Raw genomic sequence first — 16154 nt, forward strand, 5'->3', positions numbered from 1 at the left:
ACTAAGAGTAGATATTGTCAAATCGACTTGAAAAATGTATTTAAATTAACAAACGCTGCATAAGCAATCCCCTAAAATGTCATTTATTTTCCTCTTGTCCCTTCGTTTTGATTAGCAATGTACAAATCAAGTAACTTTAGAGCAAAAAGTATGACATTAGCAACGATTTGTCATCCCGCAACTAGAATTAACATAAAGCTAAAATCAATTTAGTATTTCAACAAGATTTGACTATTTAGCGTAGAGGATTTATTTTGCATTATTTTTTTAAATAAAAATGTGTGTATATATATATATTTTTTTTTTTTTGAAAAGATGCAACACAGTCAATCTTTCAAACATTTTTCGCAAATACAAACAGCATCTTTAAATACATTTGGCAAAGTATGGACGATTAGATGCTTATTACCTTTCCTTTCCGGATGCAGGAGTTTATTGTTTCAAGGAGATCAGGCTTATTCTTCTCACTTTTAGGCACTTCTATTATTTCCTTCCCTATGAGCTCACCTTGTTGGTAGCCCATAATGGACTCATAGGCAGGATTCACATACTGTGAAGGAAAATTCAGAGTGAGGCTTCATATTAGAAGAATTTAGTAAAACATAATTCTCTTGGTATTGACATATTTTTGAAATGTTGTATTTGATAGTGCAGAGATATTAAACGTACATCGAGTGCGTGAATTGTGGGGGCTACAGTGACCGTGATAGAAAAACTGCATCACAACAAAGTTTATGAAAATGCACCTGAATGACTTGATCTTCAGAAGTGATCTCAATGGCCTCTTGGCTTTGTTCTAGAGCTGTGAAAATAGCATTGCCAGCCCTTGTACAGGTGGCAAGAGAAAGTTGTTGTTAATTGTTATCATTTGACCAAAATGATCTGTTAGCATCACAAGTGGGAAATATCCAACTTTAGATTAGGCTACAGACTCCCTTGTTGCTGATCAATCTCATTTGCTTATTTTACCAGGACATTTTTGTACAATTCTACCTTTCCTGTTTTTTTGGGGGGGGTATTTTGTTAAAGAACAGCAAGTGAATCGAAAAGTACTGATGCACATTAAAAAATTTAGAGTTCAAATTAAAGTTGTCGCTATAGTTTATGGTGAATTGTAAATTGATGCTAAAATTTGGCTCAAAAACAGAATATACCTGATTTTTTAAGTGGAGTCTAACAATATATTCATCCTCAGCAACATGTAGTTTTGTTTTAAAAGACAAAATTGCTCAACTCACCTCAGTTTGAACTGTGCAAGCACCTCTCCATGCTCCAGCTGCAACAGCTCATTATAGCAGGCCATCATATTGGCATTCTCCACATATCTCTGAGGGTCAGAGATTAACAGCACAAAATACCAGTCAAAGGCAACTAAAGCTCAATTTTTCAACAGGATTCATAATTTTGTCATTGAATATATAGAATTGTGAAGTTCACACCACAAAGCCATGCTATTGCTATCTCTGTGTATGCGTCTCCAGAGCAAACAAAGATTTACGATCTAGATCTCGGCCTTATTGATAGAAGAGGTATGAAAATATTTCATTCGAGGAATGCAAATATAATGTAGGTAAAGGACAGGGCTACACAATATATCCCCAAAATATCTGTAACGTGACATTGGCCCTTGCAATATGCATATCGCAATGACATGCAAAAAGTTTCTTGTGGAATTTTATACTTTTCTCTGAAGCATACGCAAACTGAAATGTGCATCGCCATCAAACACTTGAACATTATCTGGGGTAATTACAATCAGTTAGCTAAGTATACATTGAACTTGCTTAATTTTCCACATGAAAAAAAAAAAAAGTTTTCATCAGATAATTCAAATGTCATTTCTGAAGGTATATGTCAAATATTGTAATAGTAGTGACATTGCTATATTCAACAACCATATTGCATATCAAATGGGTTTACTATATCGTGCAGCCTGATTAGAGGACATAGATAAACACACAACACCTCTCACCCTATTAAAGCCAGCGTTGATCAGCGGCATCACAGAGGCTTCCTCCCTGTCTGGCCTTATAAAAAGAATACAGAGGCACGTGAGCTTCAGCCTGGCAAATGTGTTTGTTTTTTTGACAGTTATAGAGCCAAGCCACAGCTTTTTACAAGACAAATCTCTCAAAAATGGCACTGACGGTATAAAGTGGGTATAGCACCCCGCCCCCATCCCCAAATTGACTTATTCTTTGATTCTGTTACTCGTATTTTTTTTTTCTGCCATTAAATTATTGTAAAGTGAAAAAGTACATTTGACACGGACATGAGTGTTGTTGACAACCTTGCCAAATGAGAATGATTAAGAAAACAATTAAATGAGGCTTCAATCCATGAAAAAGAAAGCCATTCTCGCTGAATACACTAAAAGCTCGTGCTCAGCTGTCAACTACTGGCACCTGGAAAAAGGCAACCGTGCCTTGCTATGCATGCACGGATGCCTGATAACGAGGCGCTCTAAAGCCTGGAGTGTAGGCATAGCTAACGGGCACATGGCCTGTTTGAAGTGATATGTTAGCACATCCGGCATATTGGATGATGACATATTAGCCATATAGTTGGGAATTGAAATTTGCAAAATGAAGTTAGAATGACAAGACAATCAAAAGCAATCATTCAGTATCAATTCAACGAGTTCTGGCTGCAAAGGAGCAAGTGAACGAGGCATCGCTTCACTTTGCCACATCCAATACGGCTGCGGCGTTAACGTACTCAACGTGATGTCTAGACATGTACTGTAAATGGTGCCTATGGTAATACGTACTTGCCAGCTTTGGCACAGTCTGTAAGTAGGGTCTGTAGGGTCTCGATAATAATTGCCCCCCCTTTAAAGCTAAGGTCTGCGGGACTGAACTGTTATATTTAGTGAAAACGTGGCTTTTGAGCAGGGGTCGCTGAGTTGTACTTACCTCTTCACAACGGCGACTATCACAGTGTTTTCTGAAGAGCTGACCGCTCTCATTGACCTAAATGTAAACACAGAGAGCCCTTTAGCTAGCTGGCCAACTGTCGGAAAAGCCTGTGGCATCCAATCAATGTATTTTTCAGTTTTTCACGCTCCGATTCTCCCAGGCAGCTCCAATGATGGAGCGCTGCAAGCTGGCCAAGTCCTCTGAAAGAATGCTGTGTACAGGGCCACTCATCCGCCTGTGGTTTACCCCAGCCAGTGGTCATAAAGGCCCTTTAGTTCTCGCGTCTGAGCCCGAGCGTGTACACTGAACATATGGAAGCGGCCAAAATGAATGGAGTTAACATATACGCCGGGCAAGGCAAATGGATGTTTGTAAATGTGCTTTTGGTTTGGGCTGATGCTAAAGATAGAAAAGTGGTATGGGCAGACACGGTTCATTTCTCATTCATTTTACACCGACAGTTAACACGAGTTACAAAAAAAACAAACACACTGGGTCAGTATCGGCCATCCTATAATGGCCATTTTATGATCAGGAACTTGAAATTAGAAATTAGATATCTGTATTATCTAAATGATTAGATATATATCGCTAAAATAAATGAAATAATGCTAAAGTTAATCCAGTAAGTACTTGGTAAACTGACTAACGATGGCATCAATGTAAAGAGGAGAAGAGAAGTAAAACAACATGGACGATATGGCCAGTGTCCTACCGGCATAGTGCTTCAGCATCAAAGTGTCTGGAATGTCTGTGGTCAATGATGACGAGGTCGTGAAGCTTCTCGGCGAAGCATTCGAGGGCCGACTCGGGCGTTCGCGCCATGCTGCACCTGTAGTTGGCCTTCTCACAAGCCCAGCAGAAGCCATTACTCTGACTGTCCTCTTTGGCAAAAACTAAAAGTACCTGCAAGACAAGAGATGACTCAGCACATCAAGCCTTATGAGTCATTTGGTGACTTATTTCTCTGACCTTATGTAATGTCACTGTGCTATACCTTTAGCCAACAATCAATTATGAATTCATCCATTTTTTTATCCATCTTTTTCTTATGAGGGTCACAGGTGTGCTGGTGCCTATCTCGACTGACTTGAGGTAAGAAGCTGGGTACAGTTTGGAGTGGTCGCCAATCACATGGCACATAACCGACCAATAACAACAACAACCATCAATTAGTTAAGGTGAGTCAAAAGTGCTTCCTATATGGCATCAACCCCGTCACTGAGAGACTTCCATAGACCCTCTTAGTTGCGTAAATACTGGACTAGCAATCTGGGCCCGACTCCAAGAGCGGCGCAGCACTAAGAGTGGATTCATGAGTCACCCTCTCAAACAGACGTCACCCCCCAACTCTTGGCGGGGAGCAGAGTCAATGCAGAGAAAGAAGAAAAAGTTTTGTTCCCCGATTTTATATCACGTTAAATCAAGTTTGGGTACAAAGCCCAGACTTTAGTGAGGGAAAAAATGAGCCGCTTTTGTTTGTGCCAAGTTGGATGTTTTGACAAGTTTGATTCATTGAGACAATTGGTTCAGGTTTAAAGTAACAAAACAAGGCTTAAAGTCAAAAGGCAGGCCACTCCAAACCTGAGAGGAGTGTTACTAATGGAAACCATATTGAACATTTTCATTTCATATACCAGAAAGCGTGTTGCACGTAAATGCATCTCCACTGAAGTAGATTTGGAAAAGAATTCCACATTGGGATGTTTGTAGAAACAGTCAACATTCCAGTTGTGGCAAGGCAACATATGCTGAGATAAGATCCATTTTTCCCTGATGTATTCTGGGATCGGACACATCATAAAGCTGTCACAAAAATCTCACACGCAAAGCAGGCCTAACATCAGAAAGCATTGGAGATAAAACACAAAGGGAAATGTCCAAGGCAGTAAAAGAAAGAGAGGGTAGACCATGAAAATGTTATAAAAAAAAAAAAAAAGGCCCAAGCCAAATTGTGTGAGCTCCAAGAGGAGAAGGAGCAGAGATCAGATGGGACTGACAAAAACAGGAAGAGGTTATCTCTCACTCGCTTTCCTACTGGAGCGCATCAGACAGTACTGCACAGCTACTCTGTGCACTCCCATTTGAAATTGCAGGATGTGTAATTCATTACTTTCAGTCTCGTTACATTGGTTTCATAGCGTGGAATCTGCTTCACTTTTATTTCCATCGCATTGATTTTTGACGTTAATCTCCATAATCCTGGTGCGACGTGGCATTAAATCATAGAGCAGGAACGTTTCCATATAAGATGCAAACAAGTGCCGTGACTTTGTGTTAGATTTGGGGTTGTGCGTGACCAAGTTTCAGATAGGTCACTGCTTGAGTAAAGTGGAAAAAAAAAGTCTAGATTCAAAGATAAAGCTCTGCAACTCACTTTAGCCCAAACTAGGTGCAGCCTTCTATTCCCAATGAAACCGAATGGCTAATAAAAACGCTCCATAAAACACCTCAATCAGAAAAAAAAAAGCATGAATCCGAATGGAATTTATTTGGATCCACAGAGCGTCTCCATGTAAACATAGCTACAGTTTTTTTAGCACCAAGGTGACAAAACACGGCAGCAAAGCACCACTTCAGTCAAAATGAAATTCCTCAAATTACTTCAAGATAGTTCCTTGGCACCACGATGTCACTCTATGCCATAAAAAAGTTTTTCAAATCACCTCTTTGGCTGTAAGATGCCACAAGATGGTGGCAAAACACAACCTTTGTTTTGTTGAAGCTTTTTAACTGACATTAACATTGAGCCCCAACACCAGGATGCCAGATGTTTTCTTTCGGGACTAAATCAGATTAACGTCATTTCACGTCATTTCAACAGGGAAAGTAAATAGATTTACGAGTTTGATTCAGCAACAAAGTGCACGCTCAAATCAAATAAAAATAAATTACAAGTTTTCTTTTAGAAAATGTCACTTTTAAGCATTCAGTCATGCATTGGATATATATCTTAAAAAATACTTTTAATTTATGCTGAATTGTTTCATTTTATTATTTTTTCATGTGTGCAATTGAGTCCTCTTGACTTATGCTTTGATGGAAATGTTTGTTTCGTCTTATTTTTTTTTTTTTATACCCTTTGCTGAAACTTTCCAGATTCATCAGAACCCATTCAAAAGCCTACCAATAAATAGTCTGTCTCGTATTTAAAATGAAATAGTTGAATGCCTGTGCGGTTGTACATTGTGGAATTCAACACAGAAAACATTAGTGCCTAAAATGGAACTGATTCTCTGTGCAATTCTTCCATAGCATGCATTGTTCATTATAGTATGGTCTTGGTCAGAAATGTTTGGTCTTGTTGCCTAGACAACCCAAGTTGCATCGCACACAAAACACCTACTGTCTCTCTGACACTTTCTTTAGAACCTAAGCAGAGTTCTAACGACCCAAAAAAAGGAATACCAATCATCCGTTTCACTTGTCCTGTATCACTTGTCCTCATTAGGGAGTACGAGTAAACTCAAGCCTATCCCAGCTGAACTATTCACGCACACATTGACCGCTACGGTCCATTTAAATCAATTTAGCATCAATAAACTGATGAAAGATGTTATACAGTGTATAAGAAAAATGCCTCTAAATGTTGACAGTGTTGCTAAGTTGGGCTTTCAAATGTTAGAAGCTTCTAAATGTTATGAACATTTGTTTCATGAGGGTACTCGTTGTTTGAAAATGGAGAATAATATCATAATTTCAATCACATACTCTAAGTGTCATTCAGAAATTGTGTATGGTTTTACAATACCTGAAGTGGGTCTTTAAATAACTTCATTGGTCCAAATTGCACCTCTGTTAAAGCGGTCTGAAAGAACAAGAAATACAGGATCATTACACAGAAAACATTCACATCATCTCATGATTAAAGTTGCCGGCAGATACCAACAAAGCACTAAATGAAGGTCTATAACACACTTCAACATAGTTTGTTGCCATCAACATGCCACATCATTTTAGGCTGAATGAAGCTGCTCAGTTTGATTATCTCAATTAAGTTAATTCACATTAACATTCAGTATTTCCTTGTCAGCAAGGTGCCACAATATGGCAGCAAAACACAATTTTTCCATTCATGAAATTTCTTAACTCAACATAGTTCATTGGAACCAAGGTTTCCAGAACAAACGTAATTTCGATCTCTTTGTGTGCCTTAACGTGAAGAAATTGACAATAAAGCGGACTTTGACTTTTTGACTTTGACTTTATAGTGTATAAGCTTGGAATTTGTCTCTTTGAAGCGCTTCAAATCACTTCAACATAGTTCCTTGGTACAAGATGCTAGCAAAGTACAACTTTTGTCTACTAACTCAGACAAAGCACTGATACATTGCCACTCAACTCATTGGAACACAGTTCGATGCTACCAAGACGCGACACAACACCAGCAGAGCACGACAATACGAGAATGTGCGAATGGTGAAACTGCTAATATGTGCGGATTAACTGCATTTCATTATGTATTTATTGTAGCTTTAAATATAGCAACAGTACCTGATAAGCCAAAAATGTAAAAAAAATGATTGCATTACAGTATAAAAATTAGAATCCGCTGTATTGGCCAGGTTTGTTCATGCCAAACAAGGAATTTGACACATCTCTCAGCCTCTGTACAACATTTAAGTCAGGTGACTAAATACAATGAACCTCAGCTACATGTAAAGATAACTTGCAAGATATACTCTTTATCATCAAATGAAAACTTTTGCATTTTTTCCACAAGATTTCCTTCAATGCACATAACCCTATGAGAACAAAATCTTTGTCTGCAACAAATTTCACTTCCTTTCTCCTAAATGGAACCCAGCTCAGGGGTTAGTAACCATAGCAACCAAGCCCCTTGTGAACAGCCATCCCACTAGAATTCCTCTTCTCCGTAAACAGTCTCCACATGTGGAGCAGAATAGAGGGAAGAATTTCAGAGCATGCCGGGCACCCGTAAATCATTTCTTGCTGAACTGTAAGCCTTTTGCCGACTCAGTGACACAACAAGGGGGGGAACAAAGCTGATTAGGCCTCGGTGTAGCACGGCTGACGTCATTCTGACACTGGGCTGCTTGTTGCCGTCCGAGTAGTCGCAGCAGTATGACGCTGTGTGATCAAACACGAGATCAGTGGCCACATGATCAATTCATGAACAGGAACGGCGTGTGTGTGCATGTCGGTTTCTACTGTATGCCGATATGTTTTCTTGTTTGTTTTTTTTAATTGATGCACGGTGGTCATAAACAAAATGTTCTTCTGTGGTTTGCATTGTAAATGTTGCCCATTTGAAAGTGTTGATGTCGATTAGAATTCACAGCATGCTGCTTGGGACTGAAACAATGGAGGTAGTGACAGCAATTATGATAATGTAACACTTTGTGGCCATTACATGTGACTACATCAAGGACAAACAGCATGAACATTTAATGAATAGAAAATGACAACTCATAAATAATGATGTGGGTCAACACACAAATTTGACTACAGTGTGAGAAAATTAACAATGAACAACAATAATGAGTTTTATTATTTATTTTACAAGTGTATATTATGATAATTATTAATAACTATTTTCAAAATAAAGACAGTCCGGGAATTCCAGTGTCGAATCCTTCCAACGACAGTATTGTTTTTATTATGCATGGACTTGGTTTGTCTTAGTGAGTTTGTTTATCAGTGACGAAAAAGAATGAGAAATTATTTTCGCAAAAGAAGTAATGCCACCATATTTTTTTTGGGGAAAATATATTGTTGTTGTTTTTTTTGCATCGTCTTTGTGGCGTGCACTTTGTAGCAGCTTGCCTGATTTTGTGATATTACGCTGCTTTTTTTTTTAGGATAAGATTAGAATGACTAACAATACAATAAAAAACACCTCTGACACCCAATGTAAAGAGAGTATTATGATTGATGTATTTCTGAAGATTAATGACACAAGATATGACAATAAAAATTGAAAGCACATTACAGACAACATTTTGATTCACCAATCAAGTCTAAATTGTCCAATTCACCAACATTGAAAACTCCACTGTTACCATCAACAAAGTATTTATGAACTTTCAATCCACAAAGGTAATTTAACGCAACAAATAGCGCTTAATGTAACAATGACTTGCCCACACATTTCAACAGTCCAAATCCCTTGTGCAGCCAAGACCACTTTATGCTGTTCATTGTGCTTATAGAGGTCAGAATAGAGGCTGTACTTTCCCTGTTGTCACATTTGATTTCGATGACGTTGACCATGTGTGTCAGAACAAATAACTCAGCCATCAGCTTTATGAACTATGACTAAAGATTCCAGTCATTCATTTTTCCTGGAGATGTGAAACAGAACATTCTCTCCTGCACACGAGACCGCTGGGTAAATGTCCCTGATGGAAGATAAACTCTCTCTCTCAAAATCCTACTCTCCCCCCCCCTCTGATGTCGATTGTTAGGGGAATTAGCTGAGGTTAAGGCCTTGACGTAAGGAGTTTGGCCACAGGGCCTCGAGCTAGCTGAGGCCTAGAAGAGTGCAAGTGCTCCTTCTCCATCCAATGAGACTTCTCCCTCTAACACACACTGACAACACCATTACAAGTGCAGCTGCCGTATGCTCCCACAAATCCCCCCTGACACACACACACACACACTGCACACAAATGCAATGTACACAAATGCTGTGTGTAGCGCAGCACTGTGCAATGAATCAGCCAAACATTTGCATCCTCTAAACGTCACACTGGCAGTCAAGCAAAGACAAACAAGGCGCAGGAAGTGAGCAAACGAGCATGTAGGGCAGCGGGCAGGCAATCCAAACATGGCGAGCCCCGTGCCACGCTGTACGACTCAGGAACCACTGCGAGTGCACCACGCAGGAACAACGCGAGTGTCATTTGGCAAGAACCCAAAGATGCCAAAAGTACTCACACTCTGTGCTGAAGTAGAAATATTTGTGCGGAAAAAAACGCTTAAAAGCATTTTTTTTCCATTGTGCTGTTTTTTTGTGACCTGCCCACCTTTGAGAAACACACACATTTTTTGAGACAGCTCAACTCCTGTCATCATTACAGCCCTAATTTTGCATTTTCACAGAGGCTCATCACTTGGAGCTGTGTACTTTTGTTTTGTAATGTCATCTGAGCTGCCAAGTTGCTCCAATCACCATCAAGATTTCCTCACGACCCACTACTTCTCACTGAATACACGGACTATATTTACTTAGCAGATTTTCCTCTGATCCTTATATCCTGCTTTCCTATGGATCTCCTCATGTTTCTCCTCTTTTCCATCCCTCTCAACGCATTGGACCATACATTCTGGAAGCGTGGCTTTCCACTACAGTGAAAAACAGGAAATTGGATGACATTGTTTGGTGCGCCAACGTCAGCAGTGAGAGATAGAACGAGTAAACAGCTTCCTTCGACGCAGAGCTGCGATCAGGAAGCAGGGATCTTGGGATGCCCGCCCTGCTCGTGCGGTAGAATGCACGTGGCCGCACCGCTCTGTGTATCGACCACCACAATATTCTACTACGCCACTAGGAACAACAAGTAGGAATGTGTCACAAACGAGTAGCCTTCTGTAATCAACAAATAGCACCAAAGTACCCACAAGTTAGGGATCTTAAGCTAGATATCAAGTATATCAACTAAAAGATGAAACAACTTTCCATAAGATTCTGGCTGACATCTCATTCGCTAGCCATGCATTCATTGGCAGATTATCCTAAAAACCAGCATCACTTATTGCTCAGTTTTTTTCATAAATGGTAAGCATTATAGTATAACCACCATAACAGGGTAGGAAATTGCCTAGGCCCAGCGCTAAAGAGGACCCCCGAGGGACAGCTCGCAATGGCTCATATCAATGGGCACTGTTTTAGACACTCCAACAACGTGTCAAGAATGACGAAAAGTGTGAATCCAATATGGATGAATCAATGTTCCTTATTAGGTGTAATTAAGGGGAACGGTCTTGGCCACAGGTGTGGGGCGTACACCATGTACCAGAAAGACAGACTACGCACTCATATCGTCCGCAGACGATACAAAAATCGAAACGGCATAGTGCGACATCAACCTCGCCATATGCTGAGCAACTCAGATAGCTGCACACAGGGCCCATGGTGTGTGTGTGTGTGTGTGTTAGCTCAAACAGAATTATTCACTTTTATGTGCAAGCTACTTGCATTTGCTCTGAAGGTATCCATGACAATGGCCAAGCAAACTTGCAATGCCTTCCAAACATCCCTAGTTAATCACATGTGCACAAATAACTCATTTAATTCTGTGCATTTGTTGCTCTTTGAATACAACTCGTGTGAGATCACTGCAAATTGTCACACTCACGTGCTGCTCACCAAAGTATATTGATCTATCGGCTGAAATTGCAGGATGACCGTAAAGTTCTTTAGAGGTGAACTCAATTTGACCTCTAAACCTTTGAAAACTGTCCAACCGCTCCGTGTTGCAGTACTTGAGTATTTGATTTTCAGCACAAGGAAAATGATCAATTAATGGATTATTTTTCATTTTAATTCATGCTGAATGTCTCTCAATGTTCTCCCAATACAACACTGGCAAGGAAACAGAGTTTGCACGCTAGTGCTGCATTGAGCTGAATAATGCTACTTGGAAGAATTAGTAAATTAATCCATAGCGGCGGTGCGTAAATGTAGCTTAACTTTCCACATCTGACGTCATGTTGCTCTTTTTTTAAACCACCAGCTAGTTAGACAATTTGTTGTCCTCAAGTAGTGAGTGCCTTCCATTTTGGATCAATCAAATCAAATAAATATATTCATTTACTTTTTCCTTTGTTATTAGCAGAAAACAATATATTTACAGTAACTGCAATTGAAAGTGAATTGAAGTTAACTTTTGGCACCTCACAGTTGTACAGTGGATATAAAAAAAGTCTATACATCCCTCTTTAAAGACCTGGGTTTTTTTTAATGACGGCTTTTTTTCCCATTTTTGTTGTCCAGTCAGCCTAACCAACTTTCACATAAGTTTTTAACGAAAATCCCAAAAGGTATGTTTGTCGTAAACACAACACTGCTCGCCACCATGAGAACATCATAACTACAGTGAAGCATGGTGGCAGCAGCATCATTTTTTTTTTTCCTTAGTCAAGGTTGTGGGCAATATAAACATGCGATTCTAAATACAGCAGCCATGTCCCAGAGGGTGTGCACACTTGTGCAACCACATCATCTGAATTGTTTATTTTTACTTCTTCTCTTGAAATTGCTCGTTTTATTTTTTCTAACTGAGTAAATCTTATATGGCAGATTAATTGTGGGAAGAGTTCTTAAACTGGCATTTGAATCGGGGTGTGTAGACTTTTTATATCCACTTTATACACTATTATGAGAGGTTTGGGGTCACTTAAGGTTTTTCCTTTACAAAATAAGGACATGTGTTTTTTTTTTTTTTCCTTTTTCAATAAAGATAACATTGGATTAGTCAGAAATACCGTTCCTTGACATTGTTAATGTGTTAAAAGAAAACACCCTCACACCCAAACGCTTTTACAGTGCGTTATCACGGAAAACGTGAAATTAGGTGAATAGACAACCCCAACATTTTTAACTGTTGTGTATGTTTTTAAGTACTACCGGTTTTCACTGACATTTCCTTCTGAGCAGTCACGCTACAGAGTGCAGACATGTTTACATACACATCGGGTGTATTTTGGGCAGAGGCGGCTGTGACCTTTATTCTGTGTTTGGTGACATCGCTCTGCCCTCAGCAGATAGCAGCCCAATTCAAGCATACATGAATACAAACACACTCACACAGAAGAATGAACTTGACTTGGAATTCACTCCTGAATGACGTTGAATGACGTCTGAGGCTCTAAAATACAAGCTTGCAGAAAACTAGCAAGCAATTCAATTTGTGAATTGCTTTACACCACACAACAGATTGCTTGGCTTGGCTTGGCTTGCAAAGGATTGAGAAGGTTCAGGGAAAAATCTTGAATTTGAAATTTCTTCTAGTTGTAGTTTGTGGTGGTGTAGATATTTTTTCATATAATGTAGCTCAAATTAACTTAAGTTTACAACTCTGAAAATCCCCCGCAATTCAAATTAGCACCTTCCATCGGTCATCCTGAGAACAAGAACATACCCACCGTGTTTGTGGTGTAATCTAAGCAGTGTGACCACCTCTTGTACTGTATACATTGTATGTGACAAAGTCCTCCCTGGGCATGTGACACTGCCTATAAGCCAGCCTGCATATCCCGTGCCCATAGTGGCGCCAGTGTGTATGTGAGCGGATGACGCCTGGCATAGTGGACGAGTGATGGGGGAGGAGATGTCCTGAGAGCCTGGACATACTCGTCTACAGACACGAGAAGAGCCACAGACATGGAACACGCAACACAAAATATGCCTGCTTTCTGCATTTGAGTACAAGTGAGGAGGGATTTTGGGGTGCTTTGAAAAAAAAAAAAAAAAAACAATCGAGCATTAACAGACAGAAATGCAATGTGTTTCTATGAACCCTTCCCTCCAATTGTTCTGTGTTCTATTGGTACTGGTCTTGGTGACAAAATTCAGCATTGCAATAATTGTTGCCATGCTGGCTGGACAATCGAATTGAATGGAGTTTTGTGAAGATTTGAAAAGCGGGCAATGCCATAAAACCACTCTTTCGTTCAGATCTGTGTCATGCAATTTCCACGAAAAATTACTCAGATGCCCATGTCATGTCATTCATATAATTTGGAAAATGTTTTCCAGAAGTTTTCATTTGTTGAACAAGACCCACCATAAAATAGATAAAACTAATAAAAGTAGTGTCCCAAAAAATCCCTTCAAGTTCAAGTAAAACAGTTTAACTTGATTATTACTTAATGCCCTTCTCTGATTGGCTGACGTTTTCAATTAAAAACTTCCACCAATAAGCTGAAATTCTGAAGGGTTCTCCAAATCAACACATCAAAATGACAGTGACCTCTGAATCTACTTTCCCAGAAAATCAACTTAAGTAGTACAAATAGAACTATGTTTGTGAGGCAGCAGATTTGAGGTCATATACTTAGTTATTAATTGTTTTTGGTGAATTTATTATGAAGGATTTTAAGAGTCTTGTGAGGTGCTCATTCCATTTATTTTTTATTTTTCTATTTCACAAAGTTGGTAGCCTCACGGAACTTTTTTAAGGACTGGGTCTTTAAAGCAAATGTGAGAATCTGCCACTAGATTCAATGCTGTTAGCTGAACGGTACACCCATACACAGGAAGCAAAGCACTTTCTCCAATGTTCACCTTCGAGATATTTCTGTCCTTATCCAGATTACTGTGAAATCCCCATAAGACCTGCACAATCCTAAGCCACACCGGGCTCGGGAGCAGCCCCCTTACTAAAACCTCCTCCAGATCGGCCCCTGGCATCACCAGTCCAGTTTTATGGACAGTTTTGGATTCCGTTTCTTTCTCTTCGAACCACACTGCATTTTGCTGGAACCGAAGCAGGACCTTCGAGCGCTTCCTCTTAAAACACACTAAATTTATGAGCAAAACATGCTAAATGTCTTTGTTTCCACATCTAACTGCAGGAGAGCGTCAATGGATACACCCACTCAACTCAACATTCTCCTTCCTTGCATTCTAGGTAAGGTCAAAGGTCAATCAAGCAAAAGGACACGGTAAAGAAGCTTGACAAAGTCTAAGTGGGACGCTGGCCGACCCAGTGACACAAGAGTTTACTGTAATCTTACCAGGAAGCTTTCCATTGCAGCAGGCTCCTCCTCTTCCTGTCCAGCATGTCATCAAGACTGCAAGCTCAAAAAAAGAGAATTCTTCATGCTCTAACAACTTTTATCATGTTGTCAGCTCCATATCCAACTGTCTTTATTACCTCGCCTGGCACTGCAGCCTGAGGAGAGGATTAGCATTAACAATACGCCTACTTTGGTCCCGCCAGCCACGCTCTATGTACAAATTTACATGACTCCACCTCTCCAACTTGCTGGCTTTTGACAATATCAGAGAAGAGCTCAGCAAGAAAAAGCATTATATAATCACCGGGCTCCCCTCCTCTTGTTCACCTGCTAAAACAGGGGCACTGATGTCACCGTTGCATGAGGGATCAGTGAGTGACATGAGCCGTGGTGCCGGCTCGGATCTTGGCACACAAACACACTTGACATACCCACACCCGGGGATGCACACGCAGACACATACCGTCTTAGTCAAGTGAGGGTGAAAACTTCTGTCGCTTCGCATAGAGAGTTGTTGAAGCACTTAAAGTGTACCTCCTAAAAAAAAATATTTACAGTGGGATAACTAACATTTAACAGCACATCATTTTCAGCCCAGAGCAAGTGGCAACATTTATTCTCAGTGGTATTAAATGTACATGGAAATAAATGACATTAGAAACTGAAAATAGCTCAAGAAGTGCATTATCCCTTGAAATGCAAAGGTGTTGTTCTTAAGGGTTAGGGTTAGAAGGGTTAGGGTTGAAATACAAGTGAACTGTTCCCATCAAATTGACACTACTAGACTTAAATAAGTTCATAATACATTATGCACAGTTTGAACACGTTATTCATCGATTGTCACATACCACTCGTGGTACGCCGACCACACTTTGACAATCACTGTATTATAGGGTTGCACAAAAAGAAACTAGAAACATTAAAGAGGAATCGTACGCATTTATGAGAATAAAAGGTGAATGAACTAGTGATTGACAAAATTACAGATAAGCTCCTAATAGGCCATTTGAACAATGTTGGGGAAAATACATTCAAGAATAATCATGCAGTACCTTGGCCTATGTATCCAATTATTTTTTGGATTCTCATTATTTTACATGCTATATGTTTTCAGAACACCTGAACCTGCATAGTTTCCACTGAACATCATCTGCTCTCTCATGGCAGCCAATGATTGAGATGCGGTATCATATACACTATGTACGGTATGCCTGGTCGTGTGCAAATTGCAACTCAGTGCAAAGCCTGGATGTGACCATCATGTGATTCAGCAACTCTGACTGCACCGACTCAAGGTCAAAGACAAATGTTGTGTATGATGTGAAAATCCCACCATGACGGTATCTGCGGACAAACCAAACGAATCATTTCTTAGCCTAATATACATGCCTGTACACTCGACTGAAAATGGCGCCGAGCTCCCAAAACTATAAATAGAATACAGAAATTGTTTTCAACCCTTTTGCAAAGCTTAGGAAACAATGACATCTTTCCCAGCACTGTCTTGCCTGGGAGTTTCAAAGAGGAAAT

The 16154-nt window shown here is 39.8% G+C and overlaps 1 protein-coding gene across 2 annotated transcripts in view; it reads right to left on the reverse strand.

Annotated features, from left to right (window-relative positions):
* Positions 1-16154, reverse strand: part of pde8a (phosphodiesterase 8A) — a 38194-nt gene that overhangs the window by 12139 nt on the left and 9901 nt on the right. The window contains exons 2-8 of one of the 2 annotated variants that reach the window (XM_085906754.1): positions 6670-6726; positions 3634-3761; positions 2916-2972; positions 1973-2027; positions 1239-1327; positions 747-825; positions 410-550 (exon numbers count right to left, since the gene is read on the reverse strand). In XM_085906754.1, the coding sequence (XP_085762880.1) occupies positions 410-550; positions 747-825; positions 1239-1327; positions 1973-2027; positions 2916-2972; positions 3634-3761; positions 6670-6726 (606 nt within the window). Of the gene's footprint in view, positions 1-409; positions 551-746; positions 826-1238; positions 1328-1972; positions 2028-2915; positions 2973-3633; positions 3825-6669; positions 6727-16154 lie in introns of both variants that reach the window. The other variant, XM_085906753.1, reaches the window with a different exon arrangement.

The sequence above is a fragment of the Syngnathus leptorhynchus genome, chromosome 3 (assembly GCF_054491065.1).
Source record: "Syngnathus leptorhynchus isolate UIUO chromosome 3, UIUO_Slep, whole genome shotgun sequence".
In the NCBI taxonomy this organism is placed as follows: domain Eukaryota; kingdom Metazoa; phylum Chordata; class Actinopteri; order Syngnathiformes; family Syngnathidae; genus Syngnathus; species Syngnathus leptorhynchus.